The sequence below is a fragment of the Oncorhynchus gorbuscha genome, linkage group LG12 (assembly GCF_021184085.1).
Source record: "Oncorhynchus gorbuscha isolate QuinsamMale2020 ecotype Even-year linkage group LG12, OgorEven_v1.0, whole genome shotgun sequence".
In the NCBI taxonomy this organism is placed as follows: domain Eukaryota; kingdom Metazoa; phylum Chordata; class Actinopteri; order Salmoniformes; family Salmonidae; genus Oncorhynchus; species Oncorhynchus gorbuscha.
The window spans coordinates 18,832,216-18,853,024 of NC_060184.1; the positions used below are offsets into that span (position 1 = coordinate 18,832,216).

A 20,809-nucleotide genomic window follows, 5' to 3' on the forward strand; every position below is an offset into this window, starting at 1 on the left:
AGGTTGAACTGTGTTACATCTCTTTGAAATAATCTGTGCGTGCCATTTATTGTTCAATGGTTTATTTTATTAGCATTGCATGATCATGAATCTCAAAATAATAAAATATAAATACAGCATTGCATTGCTTGCCATCAATTCACAGAATGTTGACAACGAGGCGTCTCTCCATGCAAGTCACGTTCTCGTTATCTTTCCCCGCCCTCCGATATTTGAAGTTATAAATGAGGGCACGCAGCTTCCACTCAATGGAATTGCTCAACCGCATGATACCCTGTTCGGAATGAACTCAATATGGCGGAAACAAGTGGACTAGATCCCAGGTCTCTTGTCCAACCGACACTCAAATATAATGCTGTCTTTTAGATTGTTTAATTAGGAAATATGAGAGGATCGATTCTAAATGTTTTTTTTGCATTCCGGCAGGAAAAATAACGAAAGCTTCAACATTTGGAAAGGACTGTGAGAACCCCACAATGAGCCACCGCCAAGCAACAGGTAACAATCGTGTCAAGTGCACGCTGCAGCGTGATCATTTGTTAAATTTTTACGAAGTTATTATTACGTTGCAATCTAATATCACGTGTTATGGTAGCGCTTTGTTTGTAGTAAATGAAGTGTGTTAAATGTGCTTGCAAATAAGCTCTGTTCTGATGTATTGTCGTGAGGGTAGTTTTGCTACTTATTGGCTGCAGTTGGGTTGGGTGGGGAGGGGGATTGGAAGGCGCCGGACGCTCTGGTTTCTAAGGTTAGTGGAAAAACACCGATGAAATTGTACCCAGGCATGTTTCTAATGTAAATATTCGTTTCGCACAAATACTTTCAGAATTCCAAGTGGCCTCCCCCTCCCTTCCGCTGCCTCCAGATCATGTGTTGAACTCGGGAGCAGTAGTTTTCCCTGGTAGGCTATAATAAACACTCGATTCATTATTTGTATGTTACAATGTGCAAAATGTTTTTTTTTAAAAACAATAACAAATCATGAACTGTAACAATGTGCGCATGAAATGATTGTATTTCTGTCAACAGGTGCCTTTGATCAGCATGGATGTCCTCTGGTTCTGTTCCCTGTGGATTCTCATGGCAGTCTTTCAGATCTAAGCAAATCTGAAGTGGTTGACTTCATACACTACTTTCTCTGTTTGTACAAGTGTGTACCTACAATGTATTGTGTGTTTTTATATTTTTTATGGATGTCTATTTAAGATTGTTCAACTGGAGGTCATGTTGAGCCTCACTGATGCCACTTTGTTTTTTAGTAAGAAACAGGAGAAGGAGAGCTTGGTTTCAGTTGTGGCTGATTTGAGACAAGCCACTCTTAATACAACAAGGTTCATCGCTGAAACACTTCTTCTCCTTGAGGTATCTATTCTATCATTTTGCAGAAAAACATCCATCCAACATCCAATAATTTGAGGGAACATTTCATATTTTGTACAGACAAAGATTTCATGTTTTAGATGGCTTGTAAGGCATTGCTTTACAGTAATGGTCATAGTTGGTTCTTAAAGTAGTGCTATTTAGTACACCTCAATTCACTTTTGCACAATTAAAAATAATAAGTTGATTATGTCTTGGAAGTGTTGACAGTGAGTCTCAGTTTTTTGTATTGCTATGCCCAGTTAAACAACAATGATGTTGTAAAGCACTTCATAGCTCCACCTCGGATTGGCCTTTCTGGTACTCCTAGCTCATTAAGTGTTCTTGTCTGATGTTGCTCTTTAGGGCATAATGCGAAGTGCGTCACTTCCTGCTTGGATGATGGTTATGGGCTAAAATACTGAAGCTGTGGCGGGTAGGGAGATCACATGCTGGATCATATGCCTTCAGTTATTTATTAAGCTCTAGTGGAATTGTATGAGGAATTGCATTATCTGAGCTAAATTGGTTAAGGTGTTTGGAATTCTGCCATACTATTCAGCTGTCTGTGGCTCTTTGTCTGATTACATATCATTTTGAAAATCAAATGGTATACTCTATGTCCACAAGCATACTAATGTGTACATTTGATTTCGTCATTTTTGATAATGGTGCAGTGAGTCTTCATGTCAGTTTGTCCTCATTTGTCATGGCCACTGAAAGAACTGTGGTGCTCACTAAAATTCCAAATTTGGGGAAGACATTTGTGTGCCCCACCCAAGTTGTACTACTAGGTGTGTGATTTTGACTTGTCATTAAGTAATATTGATGAAAATGAACATGAATTTCTCGCCCCATCTAGCTTCATAGGAGGACAGTGCACACTGTATACATAATTCAACCGAAAAAGAAAGATGTTCTGAAACTATTGTTGAAACTTCTGGTACCATCAAAGTCTTATGTTGCTCTCTTTAAGGTAAGATGGGTTTACTGTCTTCACCTTTCATATTGTGTGTGTGGGGGGGTATGTCTAAACATCCTTTTAATACCAACAGAGAGTTCTGCTGAAAGCGGTCTTTGACCTTTCCAACTACATTGATAGAAGCCAGTTGACTGCATCTTTAGGCGGCTACCTGGTTTACTGTCATCGGAGTTGGGTTACCTTTGTCAAGGTTTGTTTCTTACAATCAAATACACGGACTGTTGTCATTTCATCCTGTGGTGTTTTGCTTATTGGTCAAGTGGAAAGTTATGCCAGCTGTAAAATGCTTGTGTCCATTCATTGGCATGTAATCTCAGCAGAATGCTCATGAGTTTTCTTTCAAAGAATTCCATTGACTCGTCACAACTCGTTCTGTAAAATAATCACACTGGACTTTTCTCATGATAAATCTTAGGCAGTACATGACTAGTCATGTCGTGCGTGTAATGTGATTTTCTTAAAAGGACAGTCTTGTTTGCCACAGCGAGCTTTGGCAGTAGATGATCTTAGGATCAGTCATAACTCTACTAATATGTTTAATACACGGCAGCATTGTCCTCCTTTCCCCATCAGGGGTCAAAGGACGACCTCACTGCCTCCTATCCTCTGCTTTTGATTTGTTGTGTGTCTTAAGGATGAAATTAATAAGAGAGCGGGAGAACTCTGCTTCCAATCCAAGATATTTTCTTAATTCTTCCACTAGTGAACATCTGTGGTAGATTCAGTTAATGAATCTATCTGGAGAGATGAGTGTGCAGTTAGTGACTCAACTGTGTCATCTGTGGGTAGAGATTTTTCATTTGTGAATCCATTCATGAGTTTCAGTGATGTGGCCCCTGACCCATTGTTACCTTGGTGAAGCTTGCGCAATTGCAGAGTGCAATCAGTGGACCTCATTACCAAGTGAAAGGCGGCCTCCTAACCATTTGATCATATTCACTCATGTTTGACTGGGTATTCACCCATGTTGACTATTCATTAGTACTGCTGAGGGCAGTCTGTTTTGAGATGCAATGTTTTCTGTTACAATGTTGTGCTGTTACAGTAACTAAATGGACATTCTTGGTAGATTGAGTAGGTGAGCAAACTTTGTTGTTGATTTTGGTTGTCTTTGCCTATTGGTTGGTGTTTGTTCAACTTTGACAAGCATGTGAATAATGCTTTTTTGATGCTGAAGGATTTACTTTATTGTATTTTTCTTTCTACTTAATCTCACCCTCATTATCCTTCTAACTAGCTTCTTGGACTGTTTATGTAGGAGATAGATGGCTTTGTTCAGGAGTTTCTCTCGGTGGTCCAGAGGCTCCCGTCCTCCATCTCCACCCTGCAGACCCTCTCCAGACAGCCTGTCCCCTCTGCCTTCACTGAGCTGAAGGCCTTCTGTTACACCAACGAGGCCAAGTTCCATATGCTTCGGCGGTAAGAGACTCAGTTTTCACCATTGGGCTCTCATTCAATTGGACATAACAAACTACTTTGGGTAGTACATGTGTGCGCCCAGTTGCTCTACATATATATGAAGCTGCTGTACATATGCACACTTTCTAAGTGCTTTCTAAGTGCTTTTAATGGCTTAAGTTACCTGCCTAAAGTTGCAACACCTTTTGAAGGATTTCCTTGAATCTATGGACTCTTGTGCCCCTGCAAAGGCTGAGTGACTGCATATGTACATATTATGTACAGAGGACATGTTGAACTCTACTACCCTTGTGGTGTGTAGGGAGCTGGGGTTGGATGAGCTGTTAAGGCACTGTGAGTGTGTGGTGGAGAAGATGCGCTACCCTGAGAAGAACTCGTGCTATCAGGCCATGGTCGGGACAGCCCTCTTCACCAACACAGCCTTCGACATGCTGCAGAACTACAGCAGGTACTTTACTGTGTGGTAGGCATGGATACTGCTGACGAAGTAAATGTAGGCAGGCTGGCATATGGTGTTTTCCTTAGGAGTAGGGTGTGCATTTTATTTGTTTTTGAAGTATATACTTGCATATTTGACACCAAATTACTTTCTATCTAGACAAATCTGTCAATGGATAGATATTATGCAAGTAATGTACACAGAACTGTTCTATTTCAAGGTTCATAGTATTCTGCTACATTGAGTCTTCTCCCCAGGTTGAAGGTATCTTATTGTTTTTGTTGACAGGATAACTGTGGCTGTGGAAAAAATTGAGTTGCTGTGGCAACAGGCCTTTTCCAAGGCCCACCTCCAGCTACAGGTCTTCCAGCTGCGTAATGAGGCACATCAGGTTTGTTAAAATACATAACAATTACTCTAAAATGTTGTTAATTAGGGCACAAAATAAAAAACATTTTAAAATGCTTTGCAACGGAAAACAAAAATTGGTCTTTAGTCTTTTCCTGTTTGTCAGTTCTTCCATTTGGTGCCTAATGAACATGACCCAGTTGTCTTGCCTTCCATTTTCAGAGGCTTATTTAAATGTTTAATTATTTTTGCTTTATTTACCTCCACTTGCAGTTAACAGAACAGATTAAAAGCCTTCAGAAAGAGAAGCTCCAGCCTTACAGAATAGAGATCTCTAAAGATGCCAGAAGGGCTGAGATGTTAATGTCAGAATTCGAGGCATCGATCTATACCCCTGCCATGGTAAATCTAGGCTACTCTGATATTTTCCTCCTAAGATTGGTGCATTGCTGTATTCGAGTTGCTGTATGGATCCTTAATGACACAGCGGTGGTTTGTCCTCCCTCTTGTCAGGCCCTGGTTCGCTGTTCTGAAGATGTGATCCACACATTAGCTGAGGTTCTGCCTCCTGGTGATGTCCAGACCAGGGAAGAGTGGGTGCAGGATCTGGACAGACTGAAGGAGAACTTCCACGCTGCTGTAGAGCTCCCTCATCAGACCCTCCGAGCAGTCTCTGACTTCTACCACTACTACAGAAAGGTAGTTGTCCACTTGCACTAATGTCTTATGATACCTGATTGTGCATGCCAACTTTATATTATACTGAAGTGGTGATGTAATTGAAATAGACTACAATTAGAAATTCTTGAAATGACAACATTTTACATGTTTAGCTCCTGTGATGTGCATGTGGTGTGTTGTGGTTAGACATTGTCAATTTAATCTGATTTCATAAACTCCATTTCTTTCATCTCAACAGGCCAATAGTTGGTACAACAAAGTCCTGTGTGAGAACTTTCTCCAAGACCTTCTGTGGGGTGTGAACTATGACCCCCTCCCCAGGCGGCGCCACCCGCTGGAGATGCATGGCCCTGTCCCTGTGTGGAGGCAGGCAGTCTGTGACTTCCTGAGAAACAACCCCTCCCCGGACATGGAGGAGCTGGTCCAGCTTGCTCACCTGGCCAACGTCATCCCTGACGCCCACCTACAGCAGACTGGCAAACGGCTATCACAAAGGTGAGAAACTACTGTTGCATAATACTGTTTTATACCACAGTGCAATTTGAAATGGTTTAGGAGGGTATTAACTACAGACTTCCGTAGGTACACTACTCAAAAAATAAAGGGAACACTAAAATAACACATCCTAGATCTGAATGAATGAAATATTCTTATTAAATACTTTTTTCTTTACATAGTTGAATATGCTGACAACAAAATCACACAAATTATCAATGGAAATCAAATTTATCAACTCATGGAGGTCTGGATTTGGAGTCGCAGTCAAAATAAAAGTGGAAAATCACACTACAGGCTGATCCAACTGGTGTAATGTCCTTAAAACAAGTCAAATTGAGGCACAGTAGTGTGTGTGGCCACCACGTGCATGTATGACCTCCCTACTATGCCTGGGCATGCTCCTGATGAGGTGGCGGATGGTCTCCTGAGGGATCTCCTCCCAGACCTGGACTAAAGCATCCGCCAACTCCTGGCCAGTCTGTGGTGCAACGTGGCGTTGGTGGATGGAGCGAGACATGATGTGCTCAATTGGATTCAGGTCTGGGGAACGGGCGGGCCAGTCCATAGCATCAATGCCTTCCTCTTGCAGGAAGGCATCTTCCCCACCTGTGGACGTCGGGCCCTCATACCACCTTCATGGAGTCTGTTTCTGACCGTTTGAGCAGACGCATGCACATTTGTGGCCTGCTGGAGATCATTTTGCAGGGCTCTGGCAGTGATCCTCCTTGCACAAAGGCGGAGGTAGCGGTCCTGCTGCTGGGTTGTTGCCCTCCTACGGCCTCCTCCACGTCTCCTGATGTACTGGCCTGTCTCCTGGTAGCGCCCCCATGCTCTGGACACTACGCTGACAGACACAGCAAACCTTCTTGCCACAGCTCGCATTGATGTGCCATCCTGGATGAGCTGCACTACCTGAGCCACTTGTGTGGGTTCTAGACTCAGTCTCATGCTACCACTAGAGTGAAAGCACCGCCAGCATTCAAAAGTGACCAAAACATCAGCCAGGAAGCATAGGAACTGAAGTGGTCTGTGGTCCCCACCTGCAGGACCACTCTTTTATTGGGGGTGTCTTGCTAATTGCCTAGAATTTCCACCTGTTGTCTATTCCATTTGCACAACAGCATGTGAAATGTATTGTCAATCAGTGTTGCTTCCTAAGGGGACAATTTGATTTCACAGAAGTATGATTGACTTGGAGTTACATTGTGTTGTTAAAGTGTTCCCTTTATTTTTTTGAGTAGTGTATTTGATCTGGTGACTTATCACTGTTTTTGCTTTGACCCTGGCGCTTTCTTTCTTTCAGATGCATGAATCTGTGTAAACTTCTGACCTGTCCAGATGTAGTACCTATCAACGACCTCCAGTCAGCGCTGCAGTGGCAGTATGAGTTTCTGAGAGCCAGCCACAGGGAAGAACCTAGGCCACACATTAACCTGGCTGTAGGCAGAGTACCTGAGGCCAGTCTCAACATTCCAGATGTGACGTTTCGTCACAGTAGAACCTCTGGTTCCAGATCTGACTGCCACACTAAGGACAACATGCACAGCCACGGCTCTCTCTCCAACCTCAAGCACCATCAGGCCCCTCTGGGTACGTCTCCCTCCAGTGCAGTCTCTGGGGCTGTGTCTGCTGTAGGGAAGCCTCCCTCCCTCAGCTCCTTTGACTCTGGCTTTGATGGAGCAGGAAGTGGCCACATGGAGACAGGAGCTGGGCGAGAGGGATGGGAGGGGCCGTCAAGGTTACCAGGCACCAGGGACTCCATCAGGCCCATCACCAGGCAGCCCAAGATCCACGAGGAGAACATCTCCAGCGTGTCTGACGTTGAGGAGCGCAGGGAGGATTTTGACTTTGGCTCCATGGGCAGCACCTCAAGGGCCAGCATTCAGATCATCCCAAAGATAACTGTGGACTCGATGCATTTTGAGATCAAGCTGAAGCGTTCGGCTACCCTGCCCCATAATCCATGGCTCAGTCTGCCTGTGGAAGACCTTGAGAACTCCTACACGGTCACCATCACTCAGAACCCATCACAGTCACCACAGTTACGGGACGTTAAGAACCCAAACCCTTCAGAGTGCTACCACCACAGTGACCAATTATCCAACTGGTCCAGAGACCAGCCCACACAGACAGAGGTACAAACCAACCCTCAGAGCAGAGGGGCACAGCCCAGCGACAGTATCCTACAGGCACAGGACAGCTTTGATGACTCGGAACTGAGTGCCATTCGGGATCCCCTTTCAAGCACCATCACAGATGCAAGAGATGGGCCCAACTACACTGCAGAGAGCAGCCCCACTCTACTCTGGGATACGTATGACTTTCACAACCCCGAACAGGACAGCTGTGAAAGGTAATGACACATTATGCTCTAGTCTCCTGACATGGTCCTCATAGGTGCCCATTGTGCCTAGTAAACTATGAAAGCCAAAGCACTCATCTTGTTGCTGTTTGATTTTTGCAGAATAACCAGCTCCATGACTGAAGTCTCGTTAAATGACTGGGACCTGAAGGAGCAGGAGGGTCTCAGGAAGGTAGAGGAGATCTTGGACCGGGCAGCTGGAATACTAGAGGCATGTTGGTACAAATGTTAAATGGATTGTCTTCATGCCGATGCAATAAATGGTTTGGCTCCTCAGATTTGCACATTACTGAGATTGTTAATAGTGACCTGAACCTAGGGTTGTGAAATTCTAGGAATGTTCAATAAATTCCCTGGTGTTCCAGAAATCCCGGATGGAGGATTCCCAGAATCAGGAGGGAATAAGCAGGAAATCAGAATTCTCAACCAGGATTTCTTGAAATCCAGGGAATTTGAGTTCCTGGAATTTTGCAGCCCTCCCTAAACCATGGTGTAGGCCAATAGCTTGCATTTGTAAACACTTCTCTACCTTTGTTTTTTTTTACAGGAGGAAGAGAATGTGATGGTACAGGAGCAGATATTGGCTGTCCTTCTGAAGACTGAGAGCATGAGCAAACCGTGGGAATCATGGGGCAGTGAAGCGCAGGTAAGTGTGGTAGGTCATGATATAAATGTGTACCTCTAGGTCAGATGTGGATCATGGAACCATTTAAGCTGGTGAACTATGAACAACGTAGACCACTGTCCATACATTACAAATTGGATTCTATAAATTATTTTATTTTTTCGCAATAACTAAATGCCCTTGTCAACAAATTATACCCCCCAGAGATTTGTAAGAAAGTATTGTTTTTAGAAGATTGAAAATTAATTTAATACAAGCTAAGTTTATTTTGTTTGTCGGACTTTAAATCATACTAGATAATCAGCTGATGGGAATCTCCACTTTTATGTTTCTGTTATTAATAATAACAATGTTTTTGTTTTCTAGATGTCCTCCAGTGACCTTAAGGCACATGGTGTCCTGGGCCTTGATGACAGTCTTGCCTCTGCAGACACTGACAACCAGAGTGAATGCAGGTCACCAGAGGCAACTAGTGAAACTGTGGCCTCGGAACACAGCATGGGCCACAATGGACGGCTGACTGAGACTGGGTTGACTGGTCTGATGTGCCCTCAAAGCAGCAGGGGAGAGTTGCTGAAGGAGCTGAGAGGACTGCATGTTCTGGATGAGCTCATCATGGAGGAGAACTTCAAGATCCACCAGCTTCGACGGGCTGAGAAGCAGTGCCTTGATGAAAAGCCCACTCAATCAGTGGTTTCCCGAAGTACGAGCAAGGAGAGGCAGGAGTTTCTATTAGAACTAGCGAGGGAGAAAAGAGAAGTGGAGGGGATGGAAAATAGCCTAGACAAAGAGATGACAAAAGAATGTCAACTCAAGAGGATGAGCAGAACCAGGAAAGTAGTGAAATGCTCAGTAATGGAAAGGACTTCTAAACTTAACTTGGAGGACCGTGCACTCTGTGATAATCTTATATCAGACAATAGGAGCCAACACCACAAAGTGAAGCACTTGCCATCCTTACCCCAACACTCCATAAACCTGGATCCTAATGAATCCCTCAGTATTACTGCAACCCCATGTCCAGATTATGCCAAAACCCCTGTATCACAAACATGTGTTCAAAGTGTAAATGGTCATTCCCCACATGGTGACGTTAATATATCCGGCTGTGGTGATGCCATGGTAGTTGACACCCCCAGCTACTGTGATCTTACTGATCACAATTCACAAGTTTTAACTCTACCACAGATCACTTCTGATTCCAATGAATCTATTGAAGAGGTTGGAATCCAAAGCCACGAGGGTACAGAGAAAGCTGTAAGATCCGGGGAAGCCTTTCAAAGTTGCACACCAGAGACTACCTCCTTTATATGTGAAATGTGCCCTGAACATGGAGCATTTGACCCAGGGGCTAATGCCAACACTTCTGTGCCTAAACCAAGAAAGGCATCTGTTCCTGTGAATGATAAAGGTCAAGAACTCAAAATTCCAACCAAACCCATATATAGAACTCTCTGCCCTGATAGTGATTCTGACCCTAACCCTAGGCTCACACCGCAAGTTGCGCTCAATACTCACCCGAAGCCTAAAGAGCAAAACCTCAAACCTACAAACAGTTCTCCTAATCCTGTTCTGAGTCAAGATGTGAATAAACACAGAAGTGACAACAATGACAATCCCTTCGCTGATCAACAGGCATCCTTATGTAATGACCCTTTGGACTTCCATGAACAGTCAACGCTAGGCGGCTGCTCTATGGGATCAACATTAACGCTTGTTGACTCTGACTGTGTTCAGATAGAAATCCACTGCTCCCAGAAATCTGAGGATGTGTTAACACATTTGGGGTCTAATTCTGAAGAGCTATCTCGTATGTCTGCTGAGGTAACATCTGGATCATGTGAACCAAGTGGAGCTGATGAGTGGAGAGAAGTAGATGTCCCTGATGGGTTTCAGAGGTGTGGTACTGCCAGGAGATCACCTGCCAATCAACCCAATCACCACATCCCCACCAGAGACGTAAGGCTTTAGTTAGACGTCCACATTATTCACCATAGACCTGATTATTATACTTTATCTTTCGGTAAAATGTGAATTGTTAGGCTTTATTTATTTTTTAGATGACCAATTTCAAGACCCCTATTGTGCTGGACACAGGGTCTGGTTTGATGAAAGCAGGGTTTGCCGATCAGGACCTCCCGAATACGATATTCCCAAATATCATCGGGCTGCCAAAATACGAGGTAAGGCAACAGCCAAGTATGTGGCATCTATATTCTTGGGCTGTTGTTTTTCATCACGTTAAGGTTGTATTGGCCACCATGGCTTTCCCTATGTGCAGACTTTCTTTCCAATTTGCCATCAGGAAATAATGAATGGCTACTTGGAACGGGAGACCTATATTGGACATGAGGCTCAACATATGAGAGGAGTCCTGGCACTGAAGTATCCCATGAAGAATGGAATTATACGCAACTGGGATGAAATGGAAAAGGTTGGTGATATATTGTTGACCTTAATTTTATCCAATATTCTGTATGTGCTTTAGTGGTGCGTTTGGGAGTACTGATGAAGCCATAGTATCAGACTGTGGTGGTTTTGACCTCACTGCTCAATTGACTGGTTTCAGATTTGGCACCACACATTCCAGCAGTTGCATGTGGAACCAGACGATCACCCTGTCCTACTGACCGAGGCAGCCATGAACCCACTGGCGGTCCGTCAGCGCATGGTGGAACTCATGTTTGAGTGCTTCAATGTTCCTCTCACCTACGTGGCCATGCAAGCAGTGCTGGCACTTTATGCAGCAGGGAGAACCACAGGTAAAACGAGCACGATTATATACAAATATGTCTAGTCTGTTAACATATTTAAGGCAGTTGTATCCCAGAGTAGAGGACAGTATGCTTTCAAAGACCTGTTTAAAGCTAGAATGAGACTGGTTACTATACATCTACTATTTGGTTGAATCGTTTTGAATATGGCAGATAATCATTAGAGTATCTGTTTCTCCTACTAGGTGTCGTGTTTGACTCTGGGGATGGAGTGAGCCATAGTGTGCCAGTGTTTGAGGGATACTGTTTACCACACGCAGTGCAGCGTTGCACCTTGGCTGGCCATGATGTTACAATGCACCTTAAAAAGGTATTTGATATTAACGCATAATTATCTGTATGTATTTGGGACAGGGATTTGGTCTAAAACAATAGTTCAAAATGATGATCACTTGAAAACAATGTCCATTGCCTGTATTGTGTGCTACTGTCCTGTGTACCAGCTTCTGCAGGAGCAGGGTTTCTGCATGCGCACTTCTGCCGAGATGGAGATTGTGAGGGAGATGAAGGAGAAATGCTGCCTGGTGTCCCAGGACTATGAATATGAGCTAACCTGTGGAGGGTCGGCCAGCAGTGCGATGAATTACACCATGCCTGATGGCCAGGTCGTTCACCTCAGCACAGAGCGGTTCAGGTAACCATCTAACAGGGCCACTGTATCCTCACTCTGAAGACTAAACACTCACCCTAATGAGTTTGGATAATTAAGTGTTCTGCTTTATCTGAGGTAATTGAGACTAAGAACTGTTAAGTGTTTACCTTTGCAAACGGTGCCATTTATTGTTCAGTTTTATGGTGCTACCAAGTAAGCTTTTGGATAGCCACCAAGGGTTGGCTAAGATCTGTTAATCGGTGGTGTCTTCCATCCACAGGGCTCCTGAGATTCTGTTTAAGCCAGAGCTGATTGGACGAGACCATTACGGTATTCATGAGAGTATTTTCAAGTCTATCCTTAGTTCAGACATTGACCTCCGGCGGAGTTTTTTGGGGAACATTGTCCTATCAGGTACATAGTTTTTGTTTTATTAGTTGCTGAATACTTGTCCACTCAACTGCCAATGTCTGAATGTATTTATTTCCCCTGTGAAGGTGGAAATACCCTGTTGGCTGGCCTGCCTGAGCGGCTTCAGAGTGAAATTAGAACCATGGTGCCTACAGACTTGGGGGAGTGTGTGCGGGTGACAAGCCCTAAGGACAGAGATTTCTCTGTATGGTGTGGAGGTGCAGTGCTGGCCAACTTGTCTTCCTTTGCCTCGGCCTGGATCAGCCAAGAGGAATATGAGGAATATGGCCCCCAGATTGTTTTCAGGAAGTGCTTCTGAGCTGGACTCACCTGAAATGTATGGGTGCAAGTTCTTACACATGTGCAATAGAGTATAGTGCCTAGTTTCTACGTCTGTGCTTTTTAAATGTTTTTTTTATAGTTTTCAATTGTGGTGTTTTTGTACTACGTCTTTCATTACTGATGTTCTGCACTGACACTTCCAACGATTTGGTACTTTGAGTGTGATATAAAATGTTTCTAATGTTGTCGGATCAGACAATACTTGAATGTTCTGTTTTATGCTTACTGTGGCAGAAATCCTGTCAAAGGAAGATTAACTTTCTAGCTATAGTGCTTGTCATGAATCCCCTGATCAGGATCTGGCCTTATGTAAAGAAAGGTGACTGATTCTCCTCTGAATGACTCTTAAAAGAGAGTAACTGGGATGGGTGTGCCTCTTGAAATATTAGGGTGTTTTTCTATCCTTTTCTCCACCTTTTTATTTTTAGGAATATGACAAAAGGCACTTGAACCAGGTATTTTGGTGATGGTAGGGAAACCTATCTGTTTTATTTAAGGGCCCATTTTGAGCAATCTTTTCAGTTTCTGAGGAGCTACTACGACAATGCCACTGCTCTAGCAAGGTCAATGACCAGAACTGTATGTAATGCCCCCAATTTGAGTATTTTCTCAGTTCATTTTCCTATTTTAAGTTGAGCTTTCTAAAGTTAATCTTGAAATTGTCTGTAAATATTTATGTTTTAAATTGGCGTTCTAAAGTTGTCTTGAAATAACTTAACCTAAAATGTCCACGTTACATTTTCTGTGTCCACTTGGTGCGATACTGTAGTTTTCCATCCAAGACTTGTAGCTAAATCAATGCAGGTGAAGAGTTTAGTATGTTGATGCCATCATGCCTGAATGGTAGACTGACTGTTCATTTTACTTATCCATTTGAGTTTTCCTTCTGTCTAGAGTCTGCACTTAGTGTTGATTAGGGTATGTTTCATGTACCAAGTATAAGGCCTATATTGCGCAAGTCCTGAATTTAGTGTCATTATTAAGCTGTATACAATCACTGTTTATTGTGCATTGATCCTTAACATACATTTTTGTTTGATTTGGCCCTTGATTCAATGTACTAACAACCTCTATTCTTGACTGGTATGATTTGTTTGTTCACATTTTATTTTCATATTTGACCTTACATGTTTGTTCACAATATATAGACTTTTTTGACTTATGAAAATTGAGTGATCTTTCAACTTTTATGAATGGGTCATATCTGACTTAAATGCATGGTTTTTCTAAGTATTTTGACAGCAAATACCTGAATTTGATGAGTGTTTCATTTTGTTTCATTGAGGCTACCTGTTAGCCATGTTGGCTATGCCCTTACCATTTGATTGCTTTCTTTGACTTTCTATGGATACTATGGACAAGCAATTGGCTTTATTAGTTTTAACTTATTTTTATCAACCCCATTGTATTTACAGTAGACTTACTAGTATCTAGTGTGATTCACTCATTACATAGCTGCCCTTTGATTTTGGCACGATTTTTGCTTGTTCTCTTCAATGTGTTTTTAGAACTGCCATGTTTTTCTACTCTAAAGAAGTGGGGTTGCCATGTGATCTTAATCACAGGTCTTTTTAAATGGAGGTCTGAAGCGTTCCCTGTGGGAAATGAAAAGGCCTTATGAGGGCTGAAATTTGGAGAGGGATGAATAGTCGGCTCATTTGTTAATTCTTGGTGGTCAGAGATATAATTGAAGTCCCCGCCTCTCGTTTTTGATGGTATATTCCATGCTCGAGTCTTGCTATGATTTACTTAAACCAAGTTGTATGTCAGGTCTTTTTTTTTTAATAAATATTTTTTATTTATCTGACTTGCATGTTTCCATTCCATCCTCCATAAAAATTACCTGCAAAGTAATAACACTGAGTTAATGAGAAGATTCACCAGTCAATGTGCATTACATACATACCACTGTTACATCCTGTGGCAGTGTTTCATTGGTGACCATGGCAACAGACGGGGAACTCTGAGTACGCGGTGGGGAATTTGCATGATCTCCGTAGCTTGCAAGCTTGAAACATGTCTCGTGCTCAAGCAGAAAGTGTGATAAAAAACATAATTCGAGAAATCGCCCAAGAATGTGCCGGAAAGGGGCATGCTGTGTCAGAAACATTAGTGGCTTTCATGGTAGGTACCTGGCTTACTAATTAGGAACGTGGCAAGCGTTCGGTAACTAGCCGTGTGTGGTAATGTCGGTGTGTTACGTTGTCTAAATCAATGATTTTTCTATTAGGTAAAAGCTGTTGTGTTGGACCCACGAAATCTATTTAACGTTGATCGGACTCTAACCAAGCAAGATGTTAGGAAACTTGTGGAAGTAAGTGCATTTAATTATAACTAAGACCCTGTGTCCGGTTTGGCTGGTAGCATGCCTGAGATCTTTGCGCAATGGGCTCGACGTCAGTGTTATTCCTTTGCAGTTGTGTGTGGACAAACTCATGGACCAGGGGAGCCCTTCCCTTGACACAATCAAGATGCAAGTCTACTTCGACATGAATTACACATCTCGACGTAAGTGGTTGCTTTAAAATGTTCAAGGAATGCATGAACTTATGATGTATAAGGCGTACTAACTAAACCCTAGCTGTTGGGACATGTGACGTCTAAGGGCATGGGATACTGGTATTGTACTCATTCATCAGTTTAGCCTCAGGTCTTGTTTTGTGTCCCAGGTGAGTTCATTGAGGAGCACCAGCGGGTACTACAGTCAAGGCTAGTCCCAGTGAGTCGAGAAATCACTGACAGCAGAGTGAAAACACGTGAGGATCTGGAGGGCCTTTACCGTAAGATCGTCAGCTATGTTCTGCTGCGCTCGGGCCTGGGTTCTTCCACAGACATCACCACAGTGCGAGAGGCTACAGGTAATCATAAGGACTATTGTATTGTAATTTGTACCACAATTTAAGGATCACTATTCACAAAGGTGGGAAAGGAAATGGTCCATTGTAATTACTGTCCATCGAAGTGAGTTTTTACAATGTGGGAATCATCACATTTTCCAGCATTGATCAGTTTGTTCCTATTTTGCTCACAACTGACTGTGTGTGGTTTTGCAGCTGCCTTACAGAGCGTCTTTCCCCAGTCAGAGCTGGGGACCTTCCTGTCCCTCATCAAGAAGGACAAGGAGCAACAGCTCAATGACCTCAGCATGATTGTGACTGGCATCCGTCTCTTCAACAAAGACAGCAGGAAAGGAGGAGAGGGCATAGACGACTGTAAGTTCCAAAACATCACATATATATTTTTTGATAGGCCTTGATAACTGAAACAATTTTTCAGAGCTCCAAATGTGTATTTCAATTTTGTCCTCGACTTCCATATAGTGCCTGCTATTCTGAATGAAGCCATTCCATCCACCAGTAAAGACATTGAATGGGAGCTGGAGCTTTCTCAGAGTTTGGCCTGGCAGTACACATCCTGGCTGGAGAGGCTCCTGGACCCTGAGGTTGAGACCAGAGAATGTATTGTTCCCCTGGACATGCTTAAACAGGCTCTCTATAATGTACGACAACATGAAGCCTTTCTCAAAGTTATTTTGGTGAGTTAGCTAGAAGGTGATGGGCATCATGACTTCAAGTCAGTACATGAAATTGTCCCTATGAGCAGTTCTTCAAGAGTATTGAGTTGCATAATAATTTTACCCATTATTCTGATTAAATTCCTCACCAGGCAGATGTCATTCTATGTGCAAAGCAAGTTGAAACCCTACAGACTGAACTAGCGACATGTATGAAGCTTTTGAGGGTCACCGTACATTCAAAGACTGCAGTACCCACTGCACAGGTTTTTGTAAGTACAGTATCTTGCACATATATATTTGAGCTGTTTTGTTATGGGGCGGTTTCCCGGACACAGATTACACCTAGTCCTAGACTCAAAAGCTTACTCGATAGATAATCCCCATTAGAAAGTGCTTTTTAGTCCAGGACTAGGCTTAACCTGTGTCTGGAAAAAGGGCCTTTCAATGTCTAAGCCTCAACTCGTGTACTATGTATCCTCTTCCAGCCCCATTTCACAGCTCTGGCAAAGTTCTGGTCAGGTCTTCAAGATGAGATGGTGCTGTTGAGCATCCTGAGTAACATAATGGAGAACCTGCAGCCCTTCCTGGCTGCTCAGTCTCAGCTCTTCCCTGATGGTCAGTTGGAGGACATACTTGGGTTGGAGATAAAGAAGTACGAGCAGAGAATGAAGGAGTCTTCAGGTAAGTACTCTGTGTGCATCCCAAATGGTATACTATTTCCTATGGGACCTGGTATAAAGTAGTGCACTACATAGGGAATAGGATGCTATTTGGGACTGTGGCAGTATAAACTGTGGCGGTATAAACACGGGCTATCACAGCAAAGCACTGCATTTCCTACATCTCTATCATTAGCTAATGATTTTACATGTTTAATTTGTAGTGGATAAATTGTTTTGTTTATTCACCTTGTCAGAAAACCGTATTGACCCCTATGAGATCAAAACACAAGAGTGGCTCTTGCCTGAGACAACAGCCAACTTTGACAAATTACCACTGCAGTACAATGGAATTTGTGGTTATACACTTGTGAAGAAGGATGGGCTTTTACTGCCAGGTATGTGGAGTTTTGGATGTGACAATTGTATACGTTGTTGTACAACTAATGTTCATTCCCCCCCTTATTGAAAATATTCACCAGAAGTGATGTAATATGCCAACTTGTCTTCTAACTGAACATCCCAATGCTGCATATAAAATAAGACTGTTGTTTCAGGCAACCCAAGCATAGGAGTCCTGAAACATAGGGAGAAATACTATGTTTTCAGCTCCAAGGAGGCAGCTTTAAGATTTGGATCCAAGCCAGATGAGTACATTGCCCATGTGGCAGAGAAAGCAAAGCAGTCCCCTGAGCTTATCCAGCTCCTCCAACTCCACCAACAGTTTGCCTGTGTCACTCCATATCCTGAGGTACAGTGCCTTCGGAAAGTATTCAGACCCCCTGACTTCTTCCACATTTTGTTACTTTACAGCCTTATTCTAAAATGGATTAAATAAAAATCCTTAGCAATCTACCTACACACACTACCCCATAATGACAAAGCAAAAACAGGTTTTTAGAAAAATTAGCAAATCTATAAAAAATATAAAACATATTTACATTTACATTTAAGTCATTTAGCAGACGCTCTTATCCAGAGCGACATCATACATAATTTGCTTTGAGACTCACAATTGAGCTCAGGTGTGTGCTGTTTCCATTGGTCATCCTTGAGATGTTTCTACAACTTGATTGGAGTCCACCTGTGGTATATTCAATTGATTGGACATGATTTGAAAGGCACACATCTGTCTATGTAAGGCCCCACAGTTGACAGTGCATGTCAGAACAAAAACTAAGCCATGGGGTTGAAGGAATTGTCCGTAGAGCTCCGAGACAGGATTGTGTTGAGGCACAGATCTGGGGAAGCGTACCAAAACATTTCTGTAGCATTGAAGGTCCCCAAGAACATAGTTGCCTCCATCATTCTTAAAGAAAGAAATTTGGAACCACCGAGACTCTTCCTAAAGCTGGCCGCCAAACCGACCAATCGGGGGAGAAGGGCCTTGGTCAGGGAGGTGACCAAGAACCCGATGGTCACTCTACAGAGCTCCAGGGTTCCTCTGTGGAGATGGGAGAACCTTCCAGAAGGGCAACCATCTATGCAGCACTCCACAAATCAGGCCTTTATGGTAGTGGCCAGACGGAAGCCACTCCTCAGTACATGACAGCTCGCTTAGTTTGCCAAAAGGAACGTAAAGACTCAGACCATGAGAAACAAGATTCTCTGGTCTGATGAAACTAAGATTGAACTCTTTGGCCTGAATACCAAGTGTCACATCTGGTGGAAACCTTGCTGCACCATTCCTACAGTCAAGCATCGTGGTGGCAGCATCATGCTGTGGGGATGTTTTTCAGCGGCAGGGACTGGGAGGCTAGTCAGGATCGAGGCAAAGATGAACGGTGCAAAGTACAAAGAGATCCTTGAGGAAAACCTGCTCCAGACCATTTGGGACCTCAGACTGTGGCGAAGGTTCACCTTCCAACAGGACAACGACCCTAAGCACACAGCCAAGGCACCACAGGAGTGGTTTCGGGACAATTCTCAATGTCCTTGAGTGGCCCTGCCAGAGCCCGGACTTGAACCTGATGGAACATCTCTGGAGAGACCTGAAAATAGCTGTGCAGTAACGCTCCCTATCCAACCTCACAGAGCTTGAGAGGATCTGCAGAGAAGATTGGGAGAAACTCCCCAAATACAGGTGTTTAAAGCTTGTATTGTTATACTCAAGAAGACTTGAGGCTGTAATCGCTGCCATAGGTGCTTCAACAAAGTACTGTAAAGGGGCTGAATACTTATGTAAATGTGATATATATATATTTTTTAATAAATTAACAAACATTTCTAAACCTGTTTTTGCATTGATGTGGGGAAAAAACAATTTAATACATTTTAGAATAAGGATGTAACTTAACAAAATGTGGAAGAAGTCAAGGGGTCTGAATACTTTCCGAAGGTACTGTATGTTCACTAACAGTCATTCTTCCATAGCATCTTCAGAACTTGCAGTAATATTTTTTTACCCACTCTTCACTTAAATGTTGTCTCTGTAGATGCAGTCAGGGGAGAGATTGTTGGTGAAACCCATTACAAAGTGTGACAGCAGCACTCAGACAGACACTCATTTGTTGGAGACCAACATTGTGAAGTCATATGAGTGGAATGAGTGGGAGCTGAGGAGAAAAGCAATCAAATTGGTATGTGATTTTAATTGACTTGAGTGTACTGTTTAATTTTATCAGTGGTAGGTTTACCATGGTCTTCTTGCATGGATCTTTTTTATTCAAAAAGGTTCACTTTTATGTCCTGCCTTTGGCAATGGGCATGTTGTTTTCTTCAGGCCAATCTTCGTAGTAAAGTGACCCACTCAATGCAGACTAATCTAAGTCACATGAGGAGGGATAACGTCACCCAAACCTACCACCTCAAAGATGTTGCATGCCAGAGCAAGAGGGATGGCAATAGCAATGTCCCCAAGCCTCAGGTTTACCTGGCTGGTCTTCGAGGAGGGAAAACCAAGACTACACATATGATAAAAACAAACTTGACCAGATCAGTAAGTGAATAAGTGAATAACTGTCTATCTTCAAGCAATAAAGATAACTTTGATGGAAGTGCCAGTCTATTTGTTTTTTAAAAATAGTTTAACATTGTCCTAGGGGTGTTACTGCCCATAGAACATTGTTGTATGCCAGTAAAAGAAACGGGTCATAGTGTTTGAACTGAGGAAGGATAACATTGTCACGTAGAGTAGGCCAGAAGGCTAAACTGGATAACCTAACCTCTATCAAAATAAAAAGATGGCGGAACCGCAAAAGTTCTTCTGTGCAAAGGTGTTTATTTACAAGTGATTCCGGAACAAAAAAACAACAGTACTGCCATCAACGTCTACCTTATGGGACAGCTTAAAAACAATGCTGCCCCATCCATAGCTCAATCCAAAACAAAAACCTCCACCATCTCTGGCGTTTCTGATGTCCCTTGTGTCTCTGAGACTCCTTGGAGCGGGTGCTGCAGGTTGTGGTGGGCCCCCTTTACGTGCATTAAGATACTGCAGTGCAAGCTTGGCCGCCATAAGCCCGTCCTTGGGCTCGTGCTCTCGGACCCAGGTTCGAATGTCGTGTGGTAGAACTTGTAGAAGTTGCTCGAGGATGATGACCTCCCCGATTTCGTCCTGTGTCTTCTCCCCCGGTCGAACCCATCGTCGGTAGAGACCCTTGAGGCGGTGGTACGTCTCTGTCGGCGACTCACCCGATGGCGTTGATGCAGCTCTGAAGCATTGACGGTAGGTTTCCGGTGAGATGTCAAACTTCACCAGCAGCGCTTCCTTCAAGCCCTTGTAGACATTGGACAGCCCCTCATCCATTGCTGTGTAAGCCTCTAAGGCCTTGCCCGTGAGCAATGGGACAAGCCTGCAGG

At 43.3% G+C, this 20,809-nt stretch overlaps 2 protein-coding genes across 2 annotated transcripts; both read left to right on the forward strand.

Moving 5' to 3' along the window:
• Positions 1-254: 254 nt before the first annotated feature.
• Positions 255-14,639, forward strand: LOC123990651. The gene is made up of 24 exons (XM_046291368.1): positions 255-323; positions 427-498; positions 827-901; positions 1,030-1,150; positions 1,260-1,362; positions 2,222-2,335; positions 2,415-2,531; positions 3,600-3,760; positions 4,062-4,208; positions 4,488-4,590; positions 4,821-4,949; positions 5,061-5,246; positions 5,467-5,723; positions 7,030-8,079; positions 8,191-8,299; positions 8,636-8,734; positions 9,080-10,672; positions 10,774-10,896; positions 11,019-11,147; positions 11,283-11,475; positions 11,673-11,797; positions 11,931-12,121; positions 12,360-12,493; positions 12,577-14,639. Exons 2-24 carry the CDS (start codon positions 477-479, stop codon positions 12,807-12,809), a joined length of 5,514 nt encoding a protein of 1,837 aa, XP_046147324.1. The 5' UTR covers positions 255-323; positions 427-476; the 3' UTR covers positions 12,810-14,639.
• A 135-nt stretch (positions 14,640-14,774) lies between these two features.
• On the forward strand, positions 14,775-20,019 carry cfap206 (cilia and flagella associated protein 206). Its single transcript, XM_046293215.1, has 12 exons — positions 14,775-14,956; positions 15,063-15,146; positions 15,250-15,340; positions 15,502-15,690; positions 15,886-16,044; positions 16,153-16,367; positions 16,499-16,618; positions 16,835-17,030; positions 17,266-17,406; positions 17,566-17,759; positions 19,444-19,587; positions 19,731-20,019. The coding sequence occupies exons 1-12, from the start codon at positions 14,849-14,851 to the stop codon at positions 19,956-19,958; spliced, it is 1,869 nt and encodes a 622-aa protein (XP_046149171.1). The 5' UTR covers positions 14,775-14,848; the 3' UTR covers positions 19,959-20,019.
• The last annotated feature ends 790 nt before the right edge of the window (positions 20,020-20,809 follow it).